Raw genomic sequence first — 26,745 nt, forward strand, 5'->3', positions numbered from 1 at the left:
AACTTGACGATGGTGTTACTGTGGGTTGCAGTCATAAGTGTAGAGGGCGTAGAGCAGGGGGCTCAGCACACAGCCCTGTGGGGTGCTGATGCTGAGGCGGTGGCTTACTTGACTCTCTGGCAGCGTCCAGACAGGAAGCTGTTTATCCACATGCAGGTGGAGTGTAGGAGACCCAGGACCCCAGTTTGTCCCCCAGTTTGTGAGGGAGGATGGTGTTGAATGCAGAGTTGTCGTCGACAAAGAGCTTCCCTGCACATCCAAAGCTTTGGGTTCCATGGTAGCATTGCCGGGTCACATGGAAGAAGCTGCAAAGCTCCTTTCCTGCTTGTACAAGATCCGTGTGTGATGTCGTCATATGCATGACAACCAGAAGGTGGCGCTTGTGCAAGAAGGATCTAAGCTGCAGAACTACTTAATATGTCACTCGTGTGAGCCGACTCTGTTAAACAGCCGCGCCGACTTACGACGAGTCACTCATGGCCACCAATAATAACAATTGTTCGCGGAAGAGTCGGGCTTCACGATCCGATGCAATCATTCAGACAAACGGCCAGAATCTTTTCCAGGAAACTCTGCTCTAAATCCGTTCAGTTCTACAACCTGTTCATCTGCACTGCAACAAAAACAGCCTCCTGCAGCAGCAGCATCATCAGTATCACGCCACCTCCTCACCCCCCCAAGACGACTCTCCACCTCGGAGCACTTCATGTGTTTGAGCAACAAAAAAACAGCAAAACAAAAAACATGCCTGCATGTGTTCGTGAACACTGTGTGCAGAGATGAACGTTTGTGCACGTCCAGAGTGATGCTGATGCACGTGACCAGAAGAAAGCACAGATAGAAGCATTTGTGTCCATCTCAGTTAAACAGAGGGAGCATTTATTCTCCTCTGAGGAGATGTACTGCTTCCACTTCACTAAAATACGCACACACACACACGCACACACGCACACACACACACACAGACACACACACACACACACACACACTGTCTGTCTCACTCACTCATTCTTTACAGATTACAGATAATTAAAATTTGGTGCGTTAAGAAGGTGATTAGTTCGTTTGTGGAGCAGGACACGGATGCAGCGGTTGGTGCTGTCGCTGTGGGTTTGAACCTGAGACCTTTCTGTACGCTGCCATGGCGGGTTTTCTTCAGGAATCCTGACAGTCTGAAGGACATGTGGGTTGGAGGTGAACGTGAGGCTGAAGAGATCCACGTCTGCATGTCTGACGGCCTGACAGTCTGTGCAGGATTCAAACCGTGTCTCATGCAATTCTGTGATAAGCAGAAATCAATAATTGGTGTGTGTGTGTGCGTGCGAGCGTGTTGTGTTACTGTAAACAGATGTTGGACTAATTGTTTGTTTTTTATCACTACCTTTATATTATTTTCATTAACCGTCCTGTTAAATCTTTACTGCTGGACTTGTTGAACTCAGTCTGCTTTTAAAATTCTGCAAAGCTCAAATCACTTTAACGTTTAGCAGAAACTGACTTCAGGAAAAGCCCAGATCCCCTCAGATGGAGTGCGTTTATGTAAAGGAAACATTGCAGCGGTTAGATTATTTTGGATGTTGCATTGATTTGATGCCACTGTGGTTCCACTCAGGTTTGTTATCTGACAGTCAAACATTACAAACAACAGAAGAAGAAAAGAAAGAAATAAGTAATAAATTCCAGAATTAGCTGGTGGAGCACTCAGCCTGCAAGGATTATTACCTGTGCTGTTTTTTGTGGATTTCTTTTACAACTAGGAGAAATTCCATCCTTCTGGTAAATTTTTGCATCTTAAAACTCAAGAACCATAAAACTCTCAAAATCACAATATTCATACATTAATACTGGGAGGTCAAATCTGTGCATGCCAAAAAAAAAACAACATATTTCTGACATTTGTAAATGCCTTTTTTACAGAATTTTTATGTTTCAAGCAGGAAGTGTACTGGAACCCTTGAAATGCTCACGCCAACCGCTAGATGGCGACAAAAGCTGCTCAAATGTGTGGCAAGGTCTCGACTGTTTATTCATTTGAGAAGGTCACGGGGCTGTACCACAGGCTGCCAGTCTACTGTGATCACCATGAGCCTAACTGGCTGGCTTATAAAGTGCAGACCTGGCAACTTGCCCAAAAAAAAAAAAAAAAAAGGAGTTACTCGGTCAGAAGCCCAACAAACGCTACTTCGCCTTAAAACTTTTATCCTGGTGGATCACGACCAAACAAGTGTCAAGCCGAAGTCACTATGAATTCCCCATTTACAGAAGTTTGAACATGATTGAAGCCGTTCTGACCACGAACCAAAGTTCATAGTTACCACGTAAAAGTAATGATGTCAAGAATCACAATTAAATTTTTAAACAGTTCAAAAATTGGATCTCAGTTTCAAATCTGGTGCTGTATCTTCTTGATACACCAAGTTTGTCCAAGATTGACAAAGATGGATCAAAAAGTCACTATTTGGGATTAAACTGGAAGGAATGTCGCTCTGTGGAATAGCCCCATAATGTTTGGAGAAAATAAGACGGCCTGACAGCCAAAAATCAACGTGCTTTATGACCTCATGGGCAACTTACTTGTATTTAAATGTTGCCTTTAAGTGGATTTATTTCTAATGCATGTCTGTCATTATAACATTTTAAAAAAATATTTCAATATTAACATCTGACATATTTATTTTAAAATTACGTATCTAGACATAAAATACTTTAAGCTGCATTTCTCAGAAATAAATAAATGAATAAATAATGTAAAATAAAGTGGTGGTAAATAGTTCCTAAACACTGTGTCTGTAAACACAGTAAAACCAAATGGAAACAAAAGTAAAGGGAGCAGGAGGTGAGCGCCAACCTGCAGTAACCCGCGTTCTCGCTGCGCACTCACAGCTCCAAATAGACCAAACACCTTGATCCAGCTAATAGCTGGAAAGATCACATGGTTAACATCCCGCCGGCTTTAAATATCACAGCCAGAGCGCTGGCAGAGCCGCCAACACGCCTCCGTCGCACACCGCTGCCGAATTATCCACAGGTGCAAAACAAAACCGATGCACGTCAAATAAAGTCACACCTGCAGAAGAATAAGGCACATTGAACATGAAGCTTCTTCTGAGCATCTCTGAAAAATAAATCCAGCACACAGCAGGGGGTGAAAGTGGCACCGCGGCCCGAGTGAGGCCCACAACTAAAAAGATTTGGACCTGCAGCATGTGATCATATGATCCTTTTAGGTTTCAGGAGGTCAAAACAATCACTTTATTACTATTTTCATCATTTTCATTTCACTGATTTCACAAAAACAAAACTGAATTGAAACAATAACTACAATTAATAATGGCTACAGTGTAATAAGACGTCAAAAAGTTTATAAAAATTGTTCAACACAGTAAACTTCTAAATCAAACAGGAGAAAATCAGTTTTAAAAAAGTTCACACTGTAGGAAGAAAAAGTTATTTTCTGGACCATGTTACCGAGTTTCAGAGCAGTCAGGACTAAAAAGCACAAAGTTCCAAACTGTCTTTGATTTCCAAACATCAACAGAAACCAAAAACATCATTTGGACAAGTAAGAAAATGTCACAAAAACAAACAAACAAAAAAAGTCCTGTTTGTTAAGAGAAAACTCAGAGATACAAACTTCTAGATAAAAGCTCCTAGACAAAACACTGAGATACAAAATCCTCGACACAAACATCTAGACACAAACTCCAAGAAACCAACATCTAGACAGAATGTCTTGATACAAAATTCTAACTCCTACATATAAATGCAAAGCCACAAACGTCTAGATAGAAACTTACGGACAAAATGTCTCGATGCAAACTGTTGTGAAAGTGTAGGAACACGGACCCACAACAGGGGGCGCAATGAACGGACAATGGAGAAAGTAAATAACAATTTTTACTGTTGTGAAAATGCACAACCAATACAACAATTGACACTTTGGGTTTACACCGAATTCCACTGGTGTCGTGTGGGCAGGCTCGAAGGTAGGAGACGTCCGTCTCAGTCGAACCGGAACCACCCAGATCTCCTCTGCCACCGACCCCCGGAAATACTGGAACCGCCAAGTCCCGAATTCCCAGGTGGCCACTGCCTCCGCTCGTCGGATCCGGTACTGCTGGCAGGAGAGAGCAACAACACACAGATGTGGATGCGACAGCACCCAGCCACGGAGAGGGGAGAAGCCGCCTCCACCTCTTGACAATATACAGCAGGAAGGTGAGTACTTATTCAAGCAATTTAGCTGTTAGTAGTCAGCAGTCCTGAAACGGTTTACAAATCTTAGCTGGTTATTCAGAATATGAAGGCAGAGAATGTTACCTCAGTCTTAAGGCGATATCTCGGCACTGAGGTGGAGACGCCGTCCTCCTGATATACCTCGGTGCTGAGTAGAAACAGCTGTGTTTGGAGATGGGTGACAGCTGTCACCCAGATTACTCCCATGATGCGGTAGCGCCCTCTGGTGCCTGGAGCCCGCACTCCAGGCAGGGCGCCCTCTGGTGGTGGTGGGCCAGCAGTACCTCCTCTTCAGCGGCCCACACAACAGCAAACATTTAGATACTACAAACTCCTAAACACAAAAACCAAGACACAAACTATCCAGTTAAAGTCAAACCTTCACACTCGTCCACCTTCACGTTTTGTGGTTCAGACACACCTGTCCTTTAAGACAGCCAATCACAGAGTCCAATCTCACGTCCAATCACATCACAGTGTAAATGTATGGGGTTTTTTCTGCTCTTTCTCATTCAGTAATTTTATTTGACAGGTTTATATGAAGACGAGCAGCTTTCTGTCAGAACAAGACGCAGGAGAGAAACTGAAAAACAAATAAATTCCCCGGAACCTTTGCAATGTAAATAGAGCGGATCAAGGTTCTGGATCTGTGATACAGACGCTTGCAAACGCACCCTGAACATGAAAGCACACTTTCTGTTCCCGACGGTGACTTCCGGAGCGTTCAAAACGCAACACGTCTCCGTCAGACACAACAACAATCAGAGAGGCGCGTTTTTCATTCCTGAGATTTAACACAATGAACCACAAAACAGAAATAACAACCTGGTTTCAGAGCAAACAGCTAATAAAATATATTCAACTCACCAAATTAAAGCCATAAAAATCATAAAGATAAACTGATGACAATCTGGACAACTTTGATGCCCCAAATCAACTTTAAAAAAAGCACCTTTGTTTGACTTAAGGGCAATTCTACGGTGACAGAATCAATCAGAGCAAATGTTTAACAGGCTGATTTTGCGCTCATTGTAATTCTGTTACCACAGAACTGCCCTTAATTAAAAGAACAAGTACCTGACTGCCCCCTGCTGGATGTGGCTGGAGCTGCTGCAGGGAATCTCAATGTCACATGCTTGATGGAAATCAGGAGCAGGTGTGGGTTGCATTTACAAATTCTGGGGCCGCCAAGCTCATCACTGATTGTGTGTGTGCGCACAAAATGAAGATGACTGAACCGCTCTGAAATCACGGTCCAAGGACATCCACAGTCCCCGTAATCCAGATCCACATCAACACCAAAAAAAAACCAACAAAAAAAAAAAAGCTTTTTCCTCTGAATAAGATTTATTATTCCACCAAGTTTTGTGGAAATTATTTGTCTTGAATTTTGAATAAACAAACAGACAAACAAAAGTGAAAAACAGCCAGACTGATGAATCAGCGTGCGAATTTAATGCGTCAATGAGCTACTTGCAGATAAATCATCATTTATAACCACCGACAAATTACAATGGGGGATTTTCAAGTTGCACTAGAGCAGCGCCTACACGCAAGCGTGATGACATCAGACCTCTGTCCGGTTAGGGAGACATGGTTTCGTTCAACAACAAGAGCTCTCAATTAACTTTCTGGTGTGTGTTTGGAGTTCTGTGGTGATAGAAATCGCATTTTGAATGCTTGAATAACAATGTCAGTCACACAAAGAAATCAAATAATATTGAAAACATGTTCAATGGACCCAGAATGTTGGTATTTTGGTTGTTGAACTAATCTGTTATCCGCTCCGTGAGGCGTCATAACAACGGATCGGTTAGCCGCTCCGTGAGGCGTCATAACAACGGATCGGTTATCCGCTCCGTGAGGCGTCATAACAACTGATCGGTTACCCGCTCCGTGAGGCGTCATAACAACTGATCGGTTATCCGCTCCGTGAGGCGTCATAACAACGGATCGGTTACCCGCTCCGTGAGGCGTCATAACAACTGATCGGTTACCCGCTCCGTGAGGCGTCATAACAACTGATCGGTTACCCGCTCCGTGAGGCGTCATAACAACTGATCGGTTATCCGCTCCGTGAGGCGTCATAACAACTGATCGGTTATCCGCTCCGTGAGGCGTCATAACAACTGATCGGTTACCCGCTCCGTGAGGCGTCATAACAACTGATCGGTTATCCGCTCCGTGAGGCGTCATAACAACGGATCGGTTAGCCGCTCCGTGAGGCGTCATAACAACTGATCGGTTATCCGCTAAGTGAGGCGTCATAACAACGGATCGGTTAGCCGCTCCGTGAGGCGTCATAACAACTGATCGGTTACCCGCTCCGTGAGGCGTCATAACAACTGATCGGTTACCCGCTCCGTGAGGCGTCATAACAACGGATCGGTTATCCGCTCCGTGAGGCGTCATAACAACTGATCGGTTACCCGCTCCGTGAGGCGTCATAACAACTGATCGGTTATCCGCTCCGTGAGGCGTCATAACAACGGATCGGTTACCCGCTCCGTGAGGCGTCATAACAACTGATCGGTTATCCGCTCCGTGAGGCGTCATAACAACGGATCGGTTATCCGCTCCGTGAGGCGTCATAACAACGGATCGGTTATCCGCTCCGTGAGGCGTCATAACAACTGATCGGTTATCCGCTCCGTGAGGCGTCATAACAACGGATCGGTTATCCGCTCCGTGAGGCGTCATAACAACTGATCGGTTATCCGCTCCGTGAGGCGTCATAACAACGGATCGGTTACCCGCTCCGTGAGGCGTCATAACAACGGATCGGTTATCCGCTCCGTGAGGCGTCATAACAACTGATCGGTTACCCGCTCCGTGAGGCGTCATAACAACGGATCGGTTAGCCGCTCCGTGAGGCGTCATAACAACGGATCGGTTAGCCGCTCCGTGAGGCGTCATAACAACGGATCGGTTAGCCGCTCCATGAGGCGTCATAACAACGGATCGGTTAGCCGCTCCGTGAGGCGTCATAACAACTGATCGGTTATCCGCTCCGTGAGGCGTCATAACAACGGATCGGTTATCCGCTCCGTGAGGCGTCATAACAACGGATCGGTTATCCGCTCCGTGAGGCGTCATAACAACGGATCGGTTACCCGCTCCGTGAGGCGTCATAACAACGGATCGGTTATCCGCTCCGTGAGGCGTCATAACAACGGATCGGTTACCCGCTCCGTGAGGCGTCATAACAACTGATCAGTTACCCGCTCCGTGAGGCGTCATAACAACTGATCGGTTACCCGCTCCGTGAGGCGTCATAACAACTGATCGGTTACCCGCTCCGTGAGGCGTCATAACAACTGATCGGTTATCCGCTCCGTGAGGCGTCATAACAACTGATCGGTTACCCGCTCCGTGAGGCGTCATAACAACTGATCGGTTATCCGCTCCGTGAGGCGTCATAACAACTGATCGGTTAGCCGCTCCGTGAGGCGTCATAACAACTGATCGGTTACCCGCTCCGTGAGGCGTCATAACAACGGATCGGTTAGCCGCTCCGTGAGGCGTCATAACAACTGATCGGTTACCCGCTCCGTGAGGCGTCATAACAACTGATCGGTTATCCGCTCCGTGAGGCGTCATAACAACTGATCGGTTACCCGCTCCGTGAGGCGTCATAACAACTGATCGGTTATCCGCTCCGTGAGGCGTCATAACAACTGATCGGTTACCCGCTCCGTGAGGCGTCATAACAACGGATCTGTTATCCGCTCCGTGAGGCGTCATAACAACTGATCGGTTATCCGCTCCGTGAGGCGCCATAACAACGGATCGGTTATCCGCTCCGTGAGGCGTCATAACAACTGATCGGTTACCCGCTCCGTGAGGCGTCATAACAACTGATCGGTTATCCGCTCCGTGAGGCGTCATAACAACTGATCGGTTACCCGCTCCGTGAGGCGTCATAACAACTGATCGGTTATCCACTCCGTGAGGCGTCATAACAACGGATCGGTTAGCCGCTCCGTGAGGCGTCATAACAACGGATCTGTTATCCGCTCCGTGAGGCGTCATAACAACTGATCGGTTATCCGCTCCGTGAGGCGCCATAACAACGGATCTGTTATCCGCTCCGTGAGGCGTCATAACAACTGATCGGTTATCCGCTCCGTGAGGCGTCATAACAACGGATCGGTTATCCGCTCCGTGAGGCGTCATAACAACTGATCGGTTATCCGCTCCGTGAGGCGTCATAACAACGGATCGGTTATCCGCTCCGTGAGGCGTCATAACAACTGATCGGTTATCCGCTCCGTGAGGCGTCATAACAACGGATCGGTTAGCCGCTCCGTGAGGCGTCATAACAACGGATCGGTTATCCGCTCCGTGAGGCGTCATAACAACTGATCGGTTAGCCGCTCCGTGAGGCGTCATAACAACTGATCGGTTATTCGCTCCGTGAGGCGTCATAACAACGGATCGGTTATCCGCTCCGTGAGGCGTCATAACAACTGATCGGTTATTCGCTCCGTGAGGCGTCATAACAACGGATCGGTTATCCGCTCCGTGAGGCGTCATAACAACTGATCGGTTATTCGCTCCGTGAGGCGTCATAACAACGGATTGGTTATCCGCTCCGTGAGGCGTCATAACAACGGATCGGTTATCCGCTCCGTGAGGCGTCATAACAACTGATCGGTTATTCGCTCCGTGAGGCGTCATAACAACGGATTGGTTATCCGCTCCGTGAGGCGTCATAACAACTGATCGGTTATTCGCTCCGTGAGGCGTCATAACAACTGATCGGTTATCCGCTCCGTGAGGCGTCATAACAACGGATCGGTTATCCGCTCCGTGAGGCGTCATAACAACTGATCGGTTATTCGCTCCGTGAGGCGTCATAACAACGGATTGGTTATCCGCTCCGTGAGGCGTCATAACAACTGATCGGTTATCCGCTCCGTGAGGCGTCATAACAACTGATCGGTTATCCGCTCCGTGAGGCGTCATAACAACGGATCGGTTATCCGCTCCGTGAGGCGTCATAACAACTGATCGGTTATCCGCTCCGTGAGGCGTCATAACAACTGATCGGTTATCCGCTCCGTGAGGCGTCATAACAACTGATCGGTTAGCTGCTCCGTGAGGCGTCATAACAACTGATCGGTTATCCGCTCCGCGAGGCGTCATAACAAGCTGCTGTTTCTAATGCCACAAAACATGCGAGTGAGAGGCTCACTAACCGGACGTCTCGGCAGCACAACTTGACAATTGTCCATTAAAAAGAAACAAAAGAGATGGAAGATCAGCTATAACATGAGTCGCAAAAAGGAGCTTTATCTGCGACACGTTAGCGACCGTAAAATCCAGCATTAACGTCCGCATATCATCAGCCAAAACAGGGTAATTCCCTAAATACACAACGTAAACAACAATAACAAGTTACCAAGTGAAAGACCGATAAACAGAAAAGACTGTGACAGTAATGAGTGGATAAATGATACCATGTAACGTCTTGTGTTTTGGGACTGTATTTAAATGAATTTCATTGTAAACTGCATCATGTCATATTATTTTGGTGAGGACTCATTGCAAAAAATAGACAAAACAAATGTTTGAGAAAATGTTTGTTTATGTGTTTCTGGGAGGAAAAAACCAAAAAGTCAGTATATTGGCAAATGTCAAAATCTGTATCAGTTTTAAAATTTTTATAGTACTCAGAGTCCCGCAATTTTTGATAATGTTTTTGCAACAGCGCGAGTAGCGGCGATAGAACACATGTGCAAGAAAACGTTCAACTTACAGTTCTAAGAGCTGCAGATGGTCAAAGATCTGCCAGGACAGCGAGGTCAGCATCGGGTTCTTCGACAGGTTTCTGAAAAGAACAAACAAATCAAAAAGAGAGAAAATGGGAAGAATGAGTCACACTGTGTTAACAAACAAACAATCAAAAAGTCTGACGTTTCAGCGCATTGATGGTCAGAGGAATTAAATTTTACTTAAAAACCATAACCAATGAAAAATAACTGAACTGAACACATTCTTCCAGACCAGAATTCAAATTCTTCTGTGTCAGATTTTAATAACTGAATAACTTTTTGTGAGGATTTGATCTTTTTCATTTTGTCCAGTGCAGTTTAAAACACCGGCTCATTCATTCACTCCTTGCTATTTCACTGACTTGCCTCCTGTACTGGCCACACCCAGCCTCACCACCTGTTCTGCCCACGTTTCTGGCCCACTTTGACTTTTTGGACAGATCCCTGGCTTTTGAACTCTGATTCTGCTTTGATGGTACGTAAAATCACTTATTTTACCAAGTCAGTGTGTAGTCATCTGCGTTTTGGGGTCCAATTTATTCATCTGCATAACAGTTTGATTTCCAATGTGTGGGCTGTGGCCTCATGATGGTCCGTGAAGGTACTGCAAGTGGACTGCAAGAAGTTATTCAAATTAAAAAGTCTTTGCCTTTAAATTTTGTATTAAATTGTAAAATGACCTAAATATTTGTCTATTTTTTTAAATGTCACAATAAACCAAAGCCACTGACTCCATCTGTTACATCTGTCTCAAGCACGTTTAACCACTGCATTGCGGTTAAACTCACAATCTCAAAGAGGGGACTCTTTACACGAGTCACGACGATAAAACCCATAGCCTATAACCTATGGGCTCTAGCATCTGTCACTAGAGCGTTTTTTTTTTTTTTTAACATTGGACAGTGAGGTTTACTGACTTCAACTGCATGGCAACTCCTGCTGTCCCTGTCATACAGGCATTCTCAAAAATTCAGTCAGCACATACAAAAGAGACCAGTGAGGGAAGCCACCAAGTCGCTCGTGTCGACTCTGGAGTTACAAGCTCCAGTGGCTGTAATTAGAGAGGTTTTGAGGACGGCTTCAAAAATTCAGTGAGTGTGCACAGACAAGACTGGTGAGGGAAGCCACCAAGACACCCATATAAACTTTGAAGGAGTGAAAACCTTCAGTGGCTGTAATCAGGGAAATTGTGAGTGTAGCTAAAAAACTCAGGGAGTGTACATGAATGGAAAAAGTGAGGGAAACCACCAAACACATGTCAACTTTGACTGAGTTGCACATTTCAGTGAGTATAATTAGAGAGATTTTGAGGAAAGCCTGAAAAATTTAGTGAGTGCACACAAACAAGACTGGTGAGGGAAGCCACCAAGGCACTTAAGTCAACTATGAAAGAGTTACAAGCTTCAGTGGCTGTCATTGGAGAGATTCTGGGGATGGCCTCTAACATTAAGGGAGTGAGCACACACACGAGATGAGTGAGGGAAGCCACCAAGACAAACCCAGACACACTGATTCGCCTTTCAGCTTCTCAACTGCCACACTCAGAGCATCCACTGATTCAGCAAAGATCACAGCGTCATCTGCAAACCTTTCCTCACCAACAAAGGCACCTCAGCCTCTGGTTTTCAAAACCTGAACCAACACCCCATCCACGCAAGACTTGACTAGGCTGAAACGCATCCTTGGTGAAAGCCAGAATTCACTGGGAAGCAGTCACAAACTCCTCCTCCGCGCTACACAGTGCTCACAGTATCCGCGTGTAGGCGGGTTACGATGTCCAGCAAGTTGTCCAGGATCCCGCAAGATGATGAAGTCTGAAGTCAGAGTAGAAATATTTTCCTCCTGTTTCGTGAATCTATTGATTGTACGTTTGGAATCAGAGAATCTCTGCAGAGAAAACATCAGTGATCTTGTTATTCCATGTACACAATGAAGTGGTTTAGATTCCAGATTGCGTTTTTTTCCTTCACTTACACCCACAGAAACAACTCCATGTGGACGGCTACATGTTGCCATGGAGACAGATAGACACATGGGCGTGCACGTGGTGTTATTGTGGGTTTTGTGTGGGAAAAGGTGACGACTGTGTGAAGGTCAGTGTGCGTTTGTGTTGTACGTTTGTAGTCGGTGCAGGAATTCACACGTTTCAGGAATTAAAAAGTGGAAAAGATTCATATTTGTGTTGAAGATGATTGTTTTAATATCAATAAAAACTCAGCACAAATCAGTGTCAGTGCGTCATCTGTATTTATTTTCAAACAGGAGCAAAGAAAAACAGGTGATTCATATAAAAAAACTGAGTTAAATTTTTAAAAATTTCAAATTTTCATTTTTACTGACAGATGGAAAATATAAAGTCTAAAAACAAAAGAAAAAATGTTTAGAATAAATCTAAACTAAAGATATAAATTTTTTTGCCCATATGATTTCAGCAAATATGGTAGTTAACAAATGAAACAATTTGTTAAAAAAATCATTTGGTAAAATATCATATTTGTTTGTTTAATAAAATAGACATTTATCTTATTTTACGTCTTTTCCATATGACATATAATAAATTATTAATTGTTCAATTTATTTATTTGGAAACAAAAAATAATTTCAAAATATCAGACGTATTTGTCAGCAAAAATAGAAATAAATGGGCAATTTACAGTGTTTTATTTACCTTTTTCATATTTCATATTATATACAATAAATGATTAATTGGAAAAAAGCTTTAGTTCAATTAATTCATTAAATTAATTATGTAGGAGAACAGAAAATGGTAAATGGGCTGCATTTATATAGCGCTTTTTCATCTGCATCAGACGCTCAAAGCACTTTACAATAATGCCTCACATTCACCCCGATGTCAGGGCGCTGCCATGCAAACCTACTCACTACACACTGGGAGCAACTAGGGGATTAAGAACCTTGCCCAAGGGCCCTTAGTGATTTTCCGGTCAGGCTGGAATTTGAACCGAGGATCCTCTGGTCTCAAGCCCAACACCTTAACCACTAGACCATCACCTCCGCTACAGTAAGTAACAACTGAGCTGTTAACAGTTAAAAAAAAAAGGATTTGAATTATTCAAAAAGTCATTCATCAAGCTGACAAATTCAAAATTCCTTTTTAAAAATAAATGTTAATTAAGCTTTTACTCAAACAGAACTGAGAGAAACTTTGACTTTTAATGGCTTCACAATTTATCGAAAGACACATTAAAGCTACTTTGACTTTCCATAAAACTGGCAAAATTTAGTTATTAAAAAGTGTCTTCATTTCTGTGCTATATCTCAAAATGACAGGTGGTTTTATTGCTGGTAAAGTATCGATTTTATTGGGATTTAACGGCAAACATAATGACTTCGCTTGGTGAGATCTTGCAGATGACATGATGAAGTCCTCAACAACAAAGTTCAACATCTCCAAAGTGTTTTCACAGAGATTCTCCTGATTCAAGAATCATTAAAGACTGACACAGCTCGTTTGAGACCTCTGTGAGATATGTCTCACACACACACACACACACACACACACACTGGCCCACAGACCGTGGGCCAAGCAGGATTTTGACACCACTTAAGAGGACCAAACAACAATTCGAATTCAGCCCTAATTCAGCCATTTGAGTGTCAAAGTCCAGCGGCACATCCACAATGTGGCACCTGGGTCATAGATCAAGCAGTGGTGCCTGTTGGGGTGAAATACAGTGGGGAACCTGTGTGTCCCGTGTCCACTATGGTAACCATAAAGGCCCAACAGGAACCCTGAACACGAGACAGCTAACAAGGCCCTGGTGAAGTCTTAATGGCAGATCAGGTGGAGGAGGTGATGGCTTGCAGGTCCTTGGACCCTGACTGTCTGGGATTTCCCAGCCATTGGACCAGGGTAAGGATCTGCCAAAGGCCATGTCTTTGTTGTATTGCAACGACATTCCCACATTAAACAAACCCACGCACACGTGTCTCTGTACTCAGCCTCCTGGTCCCTGCTGATGCAACCCACAATGGCAGAGTCGTCCAAAAACCTCTGCAAGTGTCAGGACTGTGACCAGAACCTGAAGTCTGAGGTGTAAAGTGTGAAGAGGAAGGTAACATCAGACCTGTTCCCGGTGGGTGTTGGTCTCTGCCAGGACTGGCCTTTGTCACCAATCTCGTTGGTGTAGTTCATGGACAGGATTTCAAGGCACAGTCAGGGACCAGAGGGTGTCCAGTTTGGTGACCTCAGAGTTGCATCTCTGCTCTTTGCAGATGATGTGGTTCTGTTCGCTTGGTCAGGCGTTGACCTCCAATGTGCACTGAGCAGGTTTGAGGCAGAGTGTGAAGCGACTGGAATAAGGATCACTACCTCCAAATCTGAGACTATGGTCCTCTGCCAGAAAAGGGTGGATTGTCCCCTCTGGGTCAGGGGAGAGTTACTGCCCCAAGTGGAAGAGTTTAAGTATCTTGGGGTCTTGTTCACAAGTGGGGGTAAGTTTGAGTGTGTGATTGATAGGAGGACTGGGTGCAGTCTCTAAAGTTTTACAGACACTGTACTGGACCGTCGTGGCGAGGCTCTCAATGTACCAGTCAATTTACACTCCTGTCCTCACTAATGGTCATGAACTTTGAGCAATGACTGAAAGAACAAGATTACAGATAAAAGTGGCAGAAAGGAGATTCCTCAGTCAGGTATCTGGGTTTACACTCCTGGACAGGATGAGAAGCTTGACTTGGAGGAACTTGGAGTAGAGCCACTACTTCTTCACATTGAAAGAAGCCAGCTGAGGTGGCTCAGGCATCTGGTGAGGATGACCCCTGGTTGTCTCCCTAAGGAGGTCACCCAGGCACGTCCAGCTGGGAGGAGATCCAGAACACAATGGAGGGATTATATTTCCCAGATGGCTTGGGAATGCCTCGGGATATACTGGGAACTGTTACAGACTTGGTCGAGGAAAGGGAAGTGAGGGGTGAGCTGCTTGGTCTGCTGCCACCGTGACCATGACCAAGACACGTGGCTGGAAATGAATGTGTAGCCCAGGCTTCATAAATTATAGTAAAGTAGTAAAGAGAGAGGGAAATAGTTTAAAAAGAGGAGTGGGAGTTAATTTTTCAGCTATATGAATGTGTGAGTGATAGCTGGCATTTATAGGGTTAACTCCATTTCTGTAAGCAGAGGGGGCATCGCAGCCTGACGACACAGCCGGCCGCATTTTGGTGAGCGCGGCACATAGAGAGAGAGAGAGAGAGAGAGAGAGAGAGAGAGAGAGAGAGAGAGAGAGAGAGAGAGAGAGAGAGAGAGAGAGACGCAGCGAGAGAGACCACACTGACTGGGCACGTGCATGTGAGAGCGGCCCTGCTGAAAGTCATCCATAAATTAAAAGTGAGGGGAAAAAAATGGTTCAAAGTTGCCGTAGGTTGAACTAACGGAGTTTTGATTGATGTTAACTGCTCGGCGGTCAGGTTTTTGAGAGATCTTACGACTGACGCTGAGAGCGGACGTCAGTGTTCCAGGAGTCAGCTTCAGAGAAAAAAGGATTTGCAGCCAGCGGTTAGCCACCAGACAGCTCACCAGGTACCAGCCTGGAGATCCAGATCCAAGGGACCGGATGGCGAGCCAGAGTTGAGGAGAAGAAGAACAACTGTATTCACCTCCCTACTTGTGGTGTGGTAGGATAGAGTTGAACGCAACCATAAGGGCCCCAACAAACAGACAAACTGAGCTCAATAATAAAATTTTAAAAAAAAGAGACCAAAAGAGAGGAAGAAAAACCACAACAAAGCACGCATTTTTTTTGCTTTGTTCCACTTCTGCGCACATTTTTTTTCCCTGTTCAGTAAATAATACTGTGTCATACTGTTCCTGTTAATGACCCAGAATATATATTTCTTGAAAAAAATCTGTTTTGGGTGAGTATGTTTAATGTTGATGATCCCACTTGGGCTTCGTGAGCGACTGTCTAGAAATTCTGATAGGTGGTCCAAATTGGAAACGGATATTGAACCATATCATTACCGGTAACTCCATCAGGCAAAGAAGGGTTACAGTATAATTTGGCGAGCCAGCCAGGAGCCCAGCTGGGTGACGTCAGCATTGCTGTATTGCAACATGGATTTTATCCAGAGGTCTAGTGTCAAGATACCCAATTCAGTCACTGTTGAGGGAATAACTGGATTAGTTCAAGATGAAGAAGTGATTGACTTCCTTAAGAAGTATGGTGCCATTCAGCGCACTATTTCAGTCGATGATGAGTCTTCTGAGTTTAACAAAAACCTGATCATCGAGTACTCCAGTGGCTCAGCTGTAGAAGGGTTGGAGTTACTTCTGCCATACAGACACACATCAAAAGGTGATTCCAATGTTGTGTATAATGTCCAGACCCTGAGTAGCTTTTACACCTCCCGGCTAGGTAGCAGTGCTACTAAAACCTATCTGACGCTAAAAGAGCTAGCAAAGCTAAGCGGCAAAGACTACAAATTAGATGTTGAAAGCATTCGCTTTCGCTCTCAGACTGCAGGCTTACTTGTAGTTCCTAGGGTTTGTAAGAGTAGAATGGGAGGCAGAGCCTTCAGCTTTCAGGCTCCTCTCCTGTGGAACCAGCTCCCAATTCAGATCAGGGAGACAGACACCCTCTCTACTTTTAAGATTAGGCTTAAAACTTTCCTTTTTGCTAAAGCTTATAGTTAGGGCTGGATCAGGTGACCCTGAACCATCCCTTAGTTATGCTGCTATAGACGTAGACTGCTGGGGGGTTCCCATGATGTACTGTTTCTTTCTCTTTTTGCTCTGTATGCACCACTCTGCATTTAATCATTAGTGATCGATCTCTGCTCCCCTCCACAGCATGTCTTTTTCCTGGTTCTCTCCCTCAGCCCCAACCAGTCCCAGCAGAAGACTGCCCCTCCCTGAGCCTGGTTCTGCTGGAGGTTTCTTCCTGTTAAAAGGGAGTTTTTCCTTCCCACTGTAGCCAAGTGCTTGCTCACAGGGGGTCGTTTTGACCGTTGGGGTTTTACATAATTATTGTATGGCCTTGCCTTACAATATAAAGCGCCTTGGGGCAACTGTTTGTTGTGATTTGGCGCTATATAAAAAAATTGATTGATTGATTGAAAGCATTCAACGTGTAGATGAACCGCAAACTTTAGCATTCAGTGAGCCCATGGTGGAGTCCCCACCGCCCACCTGTCCTTTGTCAGGGCCCCCTCAGAACGGTAATGATGTAGCTGTCACAGTAACCATTGATGAAAGACAAGCCCCACCTCTTTCTGTGAGCGATTTCAATCCACCAGAGGTTCAGAAAGTTGTAGTAGAGCACATCGTGAGGAGGGAAGACACCGGTTCCTCCTCGTCGTTCCCTGTCAGACTTCGTTCTTTCTCAGGGAAAATTCCTAGGCCAAATAGCGAGGCAGATTATGATACTTGGCGCTCGCATATTGAACTCCTTTTGAATGATCCCAGCATGTCTCCTCTCTAAGTGTCTCAAAGGATCTTGGAGAATTTGCTTTCACCAGCAGCGGATGTGATTAAAGGGTTGCACTCCAACTCATTACCTTCTGCTTATCTGCAACTTCTAGATTCAGCTTTCAGTGCAGTTGAAGATGGAGAGGAGCTGTTTTCTCAAGTCATAAATACTCTCCAGGATCCCAGTGAGAAGCCGTCAGCTTACCTGCAGCAGTTGCAGCTCGTACTTAACCAGGCTGTTAAGAGAGGGGGGGGTCGCACCAGAGGAAGCGGGTAAACATCTTTTTGTAGGGGGTGTTGGGATGCTGCCCTGCTCTCTAGTTTACAACTTGAGCAGAAGAAAAACTCCTCACCTCTGTTTCCAGAGCTTCTATTAATGCTACGCACTGAGGAGGACAGACAGGAAACCAAAGCTAGGCGCATGAGAAAACATGTAGGGCCCACAAAGCAGAGAGCTCAACTCCAGTCGCAGAGCAGCAGTATTCTTGAGCCAACAGAGAACCCAGAGACCAATTCCGGTGCAATTGATGATCTTAGGAAACAGGTCGCTAAACTCCAGAGTCAACTAACCACCTTAATGACTCAGAAGAAGTCCAAAGCTTTCAGTGACGGGGATGCTACAGGGAATACACAGGAAAGGGCATCATACAATACAAAGCCAGACATGTCAAAACAACTATGAAAGAACTATGTACACAGACCCAGACCTTGGTACTGCTTTAATTGCGGGGAGGAGGGACACATCGCAACACTTTGCACTAATGACTCAAACCCAACTTTGATGACTGAGAAGAGAAGACAGTTAGAGGAAAGGCAGCGTGAGTGGGACCAACAGAACCACCCTAGCTCACCTTTAAACTAGCAGGAGCAGGCAGGTGCTGAAGAAAGACGACCACGCTCCTCAAAGGGACGCAGGGTGTATGTGTGCACTACTTCAAACCGTTTGGAAAGAAGCTGCACTTTTAAGCTTCCTTCTGGGTTGGTTGGCACCCGAAGTACAGCCGAAGTGACTATCAATGGCGAGTTGCAAGTTAACTGTCTCCTTGATACGGGTTCACAGGTTACCACTGTCCCCCATTCGTTTTATAAACAGCACCTGGCTGAACAAGAGATCAAACCTCTACACGATCTCTTACAGGTAGAGGGCGCAAATGGGCAATCGGTGCCCTACTTAGGTTACATTGAAATGACCATTAATTTTTCACAGGCTTTGTTTGGTGTACCAATAGGAGTGCCTACCCTTGCTTTGGTTGTACCTGAAGTCCGGGCCGACTCACAGTCCCTTGTCCTGATAGGTACCAATACCATGGATGTCTTGTACGACATTTATTCAGACAGTGAGCCAACCAACTACCAGCCAGCCCATTATGGCTATCAAGCAGTGATCAAAGTCCTTGAACTTCGACGCAGACAAGCTAATGATAGCCATGGCATGGTGAGACTACAGGGAAAGGGGCTGGAGGTCATTCTTGCTGGAGAGACAGTTGTTATCGAAGGTGCTGCTGTAGCTAACAACTTTCAGAACCAGAAGACTGTTGTGGTTGAGCAGCCGTCTTCATCTTCTTTGCCTGGCAGGTTAATAGTGAAGTCTTGCTTGGTTGATCTTCCCAACCAGCGACCTTTTAAACTGCCTGTCATGTGTCTGAACATGATGTTGTCCTGTCTGCGGGGTGTAAACTTGCAGACATCTGCACTTACCAATGCGTCTTGTCCCAACAACATTGCATGAGTAAACTGGCTGATGCTGACTTGCTTACGAAGGCGAATTTGCCCTTCAACATTGGGAAATTGCTACTCCCACCTGAATGGAAGGAGCGCGTTGTCCAGCAGCTCCATAGCATGTCAGAAGTGTTTGCACAACATGATTTGGATTTTGGGCGAACAGACAAAAGTGGCGCATCACATTAAGCTTTCAGATGAGACACCTTTTAAGCTGCGGCTCCGGCCAATACACCCAGCTGATGTTGAAGCTGTTCGTAGGCACATCCAAGAGCTCCTGGATACTGGAGTTATTCGGGAATCTGAGTCCCCTTTTAATCCCCGATTGTGGTGGTCAGGAAAAAGAACGGTACTGTCAGACTTTGTATTGACTATCGCAGGCTGAACCTGCAGACGATAAAGGATGCATATGCCCTTCCCAAGCTTGAGGACACCTTCTCTGCACTTTCAGGCTGCCAGTGGTTTTCTGTTCTTGATTTAAAATCTGGTTATTACCAGATCGAAGTTGAGGAGGCAGACAAACCTAAGACAGCTTTTGTATGCCCCCTCGGGTTTTGGGAATTTAACCGGATGCCCCAGGATGTGACAAATGCACCAAGTACCTTCCAAAGGTTAATGGAAAAATGCATGGGCGACATGCACTTGAAGGAGGTCTTGGTTTTCCTGGACGATCTGATCATTTTCTCTGCGACCTTGGAGGAGCACGAGGCACGCCTCTTGAAGGTTCCTGGTCGCCTTAAGGAATTTGGTCTAAAGCTTTCACATGAAAAGTGTTCTTTTTTCCAGACCTCTGTCAAGTACCTTGGACATGTCATTTCCAGGAATGGGGTTGAGACTGACCCAGAGAGAATCGCTTCTCTCAAGACTTGGCCAGTCCCACAGAACTTGAGAGAATTGAGGTCCTTCTTGGGGTTTGCTGGGTACTACCGGAGGTTTGTGAAGGGGTACTCTAACATCGTAAAGCCTCTGCACAGCCTCACTTCCGGCTATCCACCTCCACGCAGAAAGTCCAATTTGAAGCAGACAGCTGATCAGACTTACCACAACCCGAAAGAACCCTTTGGAGGTCGGTGGACCTCTGCTTGTCAGCAGGCATCTGAGCAGGTCATCGAAGTACCTACCACTGCTCCTGTGTTGGGTTTCGCTGATCCTCAAAAGCCGTGTGTGCTGCACACTGATGCCAGCACCAGCGGTCTGGGTGCTGTCCTTTATCAAGAACAGGAAGGTCAGCTCCGTGTCATCGCTTACGCGAGCAGAGGGCTATCGAGGAGTGAGAACCAGTACCCAGCCCATAAGCTGGAATTCTTGGTGCTTAAATGGTTAGTTACTGAAAAGTTTTGTGACTACCTATATGGAAATCATTTCACCATGGTCACTGACAGTAACCCATTGACTGCAAAATTCAATGCAACGAGTTACAGATGGCTTGCCATATTGTCTACCTTTTCATTCAAGCTTGTGTACAGACCCGGGAAGCGAAACACAGATGCCTACGGACTGTCACACAGACCTCATGGCAACTTGTCGGACGATTTCAAATCGCGGAAAGAAAGGGAGCGAATTTGTCAGTTCGCCCGCGACCATCTCTCTGGGCCGGGCAACATTGACACAATTGATCAAGCTGCTGTTCAAGCTATTTGTGAAAGGCAGTTGGTTTTCAGTGACAATCAGGGTGTTCCTGGTGGTGCTGCCTTGGTCGAGACTCTTACCACTTCCACAACAGCTGTGCCTAATGGCTATGGGAAGGAAGATCAGTTTGGAGGGTTGCCAGCTATCCCTCACTTGACTGAGGCAGAGCTGGCAAGCAAGCAAAGGGCCGATCAGTGTTTGGGGCATGCCATCCTTCAGCTTGAGCGTGGGGAGAAGCCACCCCCCACACTACGGAGCAAGCTTCCGGAACTTCCACTCTTGTTGAGAGAGCTACAGTGTCTCGATGGCATGAGTCTGTGAAACCCTTAGTCCATGTGTACAACTGTACGAGGAACGAGGTGACAGGATTCACGCCATACAAGCTCATGTTCGGCCGCCAGCCCCACCTACCAGTCGATCATGCCTTTGGGCTGTCCGTGCAAGGTGATCGGCACACAACCCACTCTCAGTATGTGCAGAGTCTGAAGTCTCGTCTTCAGGAAAGCTATAAAATGGCAACAGCAAATGCTGCAAAAACAGCAAACAAAAACAAAACAAGCTATGACAGGCGTGTGATGATTTCGGATTTGGATGTTGGAGATCGAGTGCTGATCAGAAATGTTCGGTTGCGGGGGAAGCACAAAATCTCTGATAAGTGGGAAGCAACTGTCCATGTTGTGGTAAGTAGAGCTGGAAGACTTCCAATATACACAGTCAAGCCCGAGAACAGAGAGGGTCCCTTGAGGACATTGCATAGGGATTTCCTACTTCCGTGTGGGTATTTACCGACAGACGACAGACATCCTGTTCCGCATTTCACGAAACTTAGGCCGCCAACTCGTGCAAACCCCTCCATATATGAAATGATTCCCTCAGATGAGGAGGAAGATGAAATTACTCTGACCTATTGGTTCAGGGACCCTTCGAGTGTGCAGGTCCCAACTTTTTGGAGTACAGTCCCAGTTGATCCAGAGGTGTCACCAGAGCAAGACATACAGAGTACAATGTTCCCACATGATCATCTTGCCGAGAGTACTCCACGTGTTCAACGTGTGGATTACGCACCTGAAGTTGCAAACAACCTGTTCGGCCTGACTGTATTACAGACATCCCTCCGGTACTCGATCAGCCTGACAGTCATTCAAGTGACATTGAACCTTCGACCAATGACATAGCCACAATAGCTGAGCCAATGGTTTCATTCGAAGATGACAGTCCTGACATGCGGTGCGAAAGACCTCAAGACATTCCAGGTGACGTTAATGAATATGGAGCAATAGGCACATCCGATGCACATGAGAATGAACAGATTAGTTCTGCATACTGACAGACTTCAGTATGCAGAACTGGGTAATCCATTGGTAGCTATGGTGCAGTCATTCTTTCGAGGCTTAACTACAGTTATTGACCCTGCCATGAGTGAGAGTTCGTTAGGGTTTCCTTTAACTTCCTGGGTAGTAACTACTCAACCTTTACCATACCCCGGGACGGGTATGGGGTCGGGGGGGGGGGGGGTGTAGCCCAGGCTTCATAAATGATAGTAAAGTAGTAAAGAGAGAGGGAAATAGTTTCAAAAGAGGAGTGGGAGTCAATTTTTCAGTTATATGAATGTGTGAGTGATAGCTGGCATTTATAGGGTTAACTCCATTTCCCTGAGCAGAGGGGGCGTCGCAGCCTGACGACACAGCTGACCGCATTTTGGTGAGCGCGGCACGCAGAGAGAGAGAGACACGCAGTGAGAGAGACCACACTGACTGGGCACGTGCATGTGAGAGCGGCCCTGCTGAAAGTCATCCATAAGTTAAAACTGAGGGAAAAAAAACGGTTCAAAGTTGCCGTAGGTCAAACCTACGGAGTTTTGGTTGATGTTAACTGCTTGGCGGTCAGGTTTTTGAGAGATCTTATGACTTGACGCTGAGAGCGGATGTCAGTGTACCAGGAGTCAGCTTCAGAGAAAAAAGTATTTGCAGCCAGCGGTTAGCCACCAGACGGCTCACCAGGTACCAGCCTGGAGATCCAGATCCAAGGGACCATTTGAACAAAATGCTGCTTGTTGCCTGTAAGATGGTGTTAGTTTGACACTGTTCACTCGGTGTGATGAGCCAAACAGAACCGCTTTACATCACAGCCCCTCCACGGGCTGCGAACCGTCCCGCAGCCGGTGAGAAAATATCCACCTTTTTTTCCCTCCCGTGTTGAAACCGGAAGTGAACTTACAAGTGCGCTCATTGGTCAGTTGTGGTGTATATATGCTCGCGAATTTACTTTACTCATCATCCAGTCAGTTTATGATGTCCTTCCGAGCCCGGCCAACCTGCACACCTGGGGCCTGGTCAATATTTCTGATTGCAAGCTGTGCCAGAGAAGGGGCACCTTGGAGCATATCCTGAGCTGCTGTCTGAAGGCGCTAGGAGAGGGGCGGTACCGCTGGCACCATGACCAAGTTTTAAGATCTTTGGCGGACGCCATTTGCACGGCGATCCAGCACAGCAAGACTCAGGCTACCCCCAAACAGTTAATCTCTTTCATAAGACCGGGACAGAGGGCAAATCAACACCAGACTAGCTCTTCGGGGGGGCTCCTCACCACAGCGTGCGACTGGAAACTCCAAGTTGATCTTGGCAGTCAGCTTAAGTTCCCAGATAACATCACAACCACTCTTCTCCGCCCAGACATGGTGTTAGCATTGGTGTCCACCAAGCGAGTGGTCCTAATAGAACTGACTGTTCCCTGGGAGGACTGCATTGATGAGGCCAACGAGCGAAAGAAGGCTAAATATGCCGAGCTCATCTCTGATTGCCAGAACAATGGCTGGAAAGCCCGTTGTGAGCCTGTCAAGGTCGGGTGCCATGGCTTCGCTAGCCATTCACTTGTGCGAACCCTCAAACTCCTTGGAGTGAAGGGACTGCAATTCAAGAGTGCCATCAAGAATACACTGGAGGCCGCAGAGAGGGCCTCAAGGTAGCTGTGGATCCGCAGGGGGGATCCGTGGAACAACGCGCTACTTGGATACAAGTCGGGGACTGATCACCCCCGGCTGGGTCACCCAGGAGAGGGTGTATGAAGATCAAAGACCCGAAACACCCTATGACCCTGGGTTCTTCACTGATGACGTGTCCAAGTATCACTGTAAGGTGTATTCAACTCCTATTCTACCTGGCTTTGCCAATGACTTCCAGGAAAGTCTGGATGACACCCACGAATAGAGTGGTGACGGCTGGAGAGACCGCGGACAGCTCGGAGAGACGGCAACCAGGGCAGGAAGGGCCAGCCCCCCAACCTGCAGCTCCTGATAGGGAGCACTCAACTACTCAGCTATGAAGAACCCCGAAGAAAGATATCCCCAGGGATGCCCGAGAGGGGGGGAGCATGAGCATCCCAACCAGACGGAATTTCCGGTGATGACCCAAGCAAATGGACAATGGATTACGAATGCAGTCTGTATTTGCGGAAAAATCTGCAAGAACCACAAAGGTCTGAAGATCCACCAGGCAAAGATGGCCTGCCACAGGAGGAACCAAGTGGAGCAACGCTCAGGAATGGTAGCCGGTGCAACATTTCTTATGGCGCCAACCTCAGAACCTGGTAAGACGGAGGGGGAGCCAGGTCCGGAACCACCCCACAGTACCCGGAACCTCCAAGCAACATGAGTCCCCAGCCCAAGCAGGAAATCGTAACATCAAAGGGTGATGTGACCTGCCGCAAACAACAAGGAGTGGCGAAAGCTGGACAAGGATGTTGACAAGAGCATGGAAACCATCTTGAAGGGCAGCGTCGACCAGAAACTCCAGACTATGTGTACCATCATAATGAACATGGGAGCAGAGCGATTCGGTGTTGAGCAGAGGCAAGGGACAAACAATCCAGTGAAGCTCAACTGTCGAGAAGCAAAGATTATTCAGCTGAGACAAGAGCTAAAATCCCTGAGACGTCAGTTCAACGCAGCTAAGGAGGAGGAGAAAACAGCTCTGTCAGAACTCACGAACATCATAAGGAAGAGGCTCATCTTGCTGACGAGGGTGGAATGGCACAGAAGGAAGGGCAAGGAAAGAGCTCGGAAACACAGTGCTTTCATCAGCAATCCCTTCGGTTTCACCAAGAAGCTTCTGGGCCAGAGACGAAGTGGCCAGCTCACTTGCCCCGTTGAGGAGATCGACCATCATCTCCACGCCACCTTCAGTGACACCCTGAGAGACCACGATCTCAGGCCCTGCAGAGAACTGGTGGCGCCACCAGAACCAGCGACCTAATTCGACTGCTCTGAACCCACCATGAGAGAGGTTAAAGAAGCTGTCAGAGCTGCAAGATCTAGCTCTGCTCCCGGCCCCAGCGGCGTACCCTACAAAGTTTATAAACAGTGTCCACGGCTTCTTGGACGTCTCTGGAAGATTTTGAAGGTGATCTGGCGGAGAGGGAAAGTAGCAACCCAGTGGAGGTATGCCGAGGGCGTCTGGATACCGAAAGAAGAGGACTCTTGCAGCATAGAGCAGTTCCGGATCATCTCGCTGCTCAGTGTGGAGAGCAAGATATTCTTTAAAATCGTGTCCCAACGGCTGACAAATTTTCTTTTGAAGAACAACTACCTCAACACCTCAGTACAGAAGGGGGGGGGGCCTGGAGTACCTGGATGCCTAGAGCATACAGGAGTGGTGACGCAGCTGATCCGGGAGGCAAGGGAGAGCAAAGGAGATTTGGTAGCTCTCTGGCTGGATTTAGCCAATGCCTACGGTTCTATTCCACACAAGCTTGTCGAAACCGCACTGGCAAGACACCATGTTCCAGGCAAGATCTGTGGCTTCATTATGGACTACTACAACAACTTCAGCGCTCAAGGCTCCTCAGGCCAAGTAACATCTGCCTGGCACCGCCTCAAAAAGGGCATAATCACCTGCTGCACAATCTCAGTGCCACTCTTTTCGCTGGCCATGAACATGATCGTCAAATCCGCCGAGGTCGAAAGCAGAGGGGCCAAATCAAGATCTGGAACATGGCAGCCCCCCATAAGAGCCTGTCAAGGTCGGGTGCCATGGCTTCGCTGGCCATTCACTTGTGCGAACCCTCAAACTCCTTGGAGTGAAGGGACTGCAATTCAAGAGTGCCATCAAGAATACACTGGAGGCCGCAGAGAGGGCCTCAAGGTAGCTGTGGATCCGCAGGGGGGATCCGTGGAACAACGCACCACTTGGACACAAGTCGGGGACTGATCACCCCCGGCTGGGTCACCCAGGAGAGGGTGTATGAAGATCAAAGACCCGAAACACCCTATGACCCTGGGTTTTTCACTGATGACGTGTCCAAGTATCACTGTAAGGTGTATTCAACTCCTATATATATATATAAACATTCATTTTGATTTAATTATTCACAAACCTTGCAATTAATTACATTTTTAATCACCTGACAGCCCTCAGTATTATTATTATTCTATTTTTTATTGTTATTTATCTTTTCATGATCATGTGGCCAGGATGCACCGAAACATTTGATATTTATGGGTGTTTGTAAAGAAATAAAGTTGTGTAAATTTTGCGTGGGGCAGATTTGCAGGATGACAAAAGACAAAATAACTTGTTCCACCTGAGACTGTGAGCAGACACTGCTGAAACTGTCTGGTTTTGTTTGGAGACGGACAATCAGCTGATAGTGACTCTGACCTTTTCTGCTCGGAGGTTATTGAGCGGTGAGACGGGACGGACAGAAAACAAAAAGTAAATGAAAACAAAGGCAGCAAGACGAATGAGGCAAATCTGATGGTGAGAATGAGAAAAGAGACTCCAGAGAGATGTGGCGGCATTCCAGAGTCACCTTCAAGTGCCGACGCCAGGAGATGAAGCAGAAGAGACACATTTTGACAGAGTGTCTCACAGGATGGTCACGTCCTGTGGAAAAGTGTTGTTTCTGTGTGTGGAGGAGAATCGCTCTAAAAATGTCTGTTTTCTCTGCAGCTGATCCAGATCC

At 46.6% G+C, this 26,745-nt stretch overlaps 1 protein-coding gene and 1 long non-coding RNA gene across 4 annotated transcripts in view; one reads left to right on the top strand and one right to left on the bottom strand.

The window, feature by feature from the left end:
- Positions 1–26,745, bottom strand: part of LOC117516329 (NT-3 growth factor receptor-like) — a 442,081-nt gene that overhangs the window by 215,217 nt on the left and 200,119 nt on the right. Inside the window, exon 1 of one of the 3 annotated variants that reach the window (XM_034177282.1) lies at positions 9,998–10,071. The exons of the other annotated variants lie outside the window; for them this stretch is intronic. Coding sequence (XP_034033173.1) covers positions 9,998–10,050 — 53 coding nt within the window. The 5' untranslated portion in view covers positions 10,051–10,071. Of the gene's footprint in view, positions 1–9,997; positions 10,072–26,745 lie in introns of those variants that run through there. 3 annotated transcript variants of the gene reach the window in all.
- On the top strand, positions 3,873–18,884 carry LOC117516330. Its single transcript, XR_004562367.1, has 3 exons — positions 3,873–3,883; positions 17,276–17,278; positions 18,471–18,884. It is a non-coding gene; the product is annotated as an uncharacterized LOC117516330 (long non-coding RNA).

The sequence above is a fragment of the Thalassophryne amazonica genome, chromosome 8 (genome assembly GCF_902500255.1).
Source record: "Thalassophryne amazonica chromosome 8, fThaAma1.1, whole genome shotgun sequence".
NCBI classification, from domain to species: Eukaryota; Metazoa; Chordata; class Actinopteri; order Batrachoidiformes; family Batrachoididae; genus Thalassophryne; species Thalassophryne amazonica.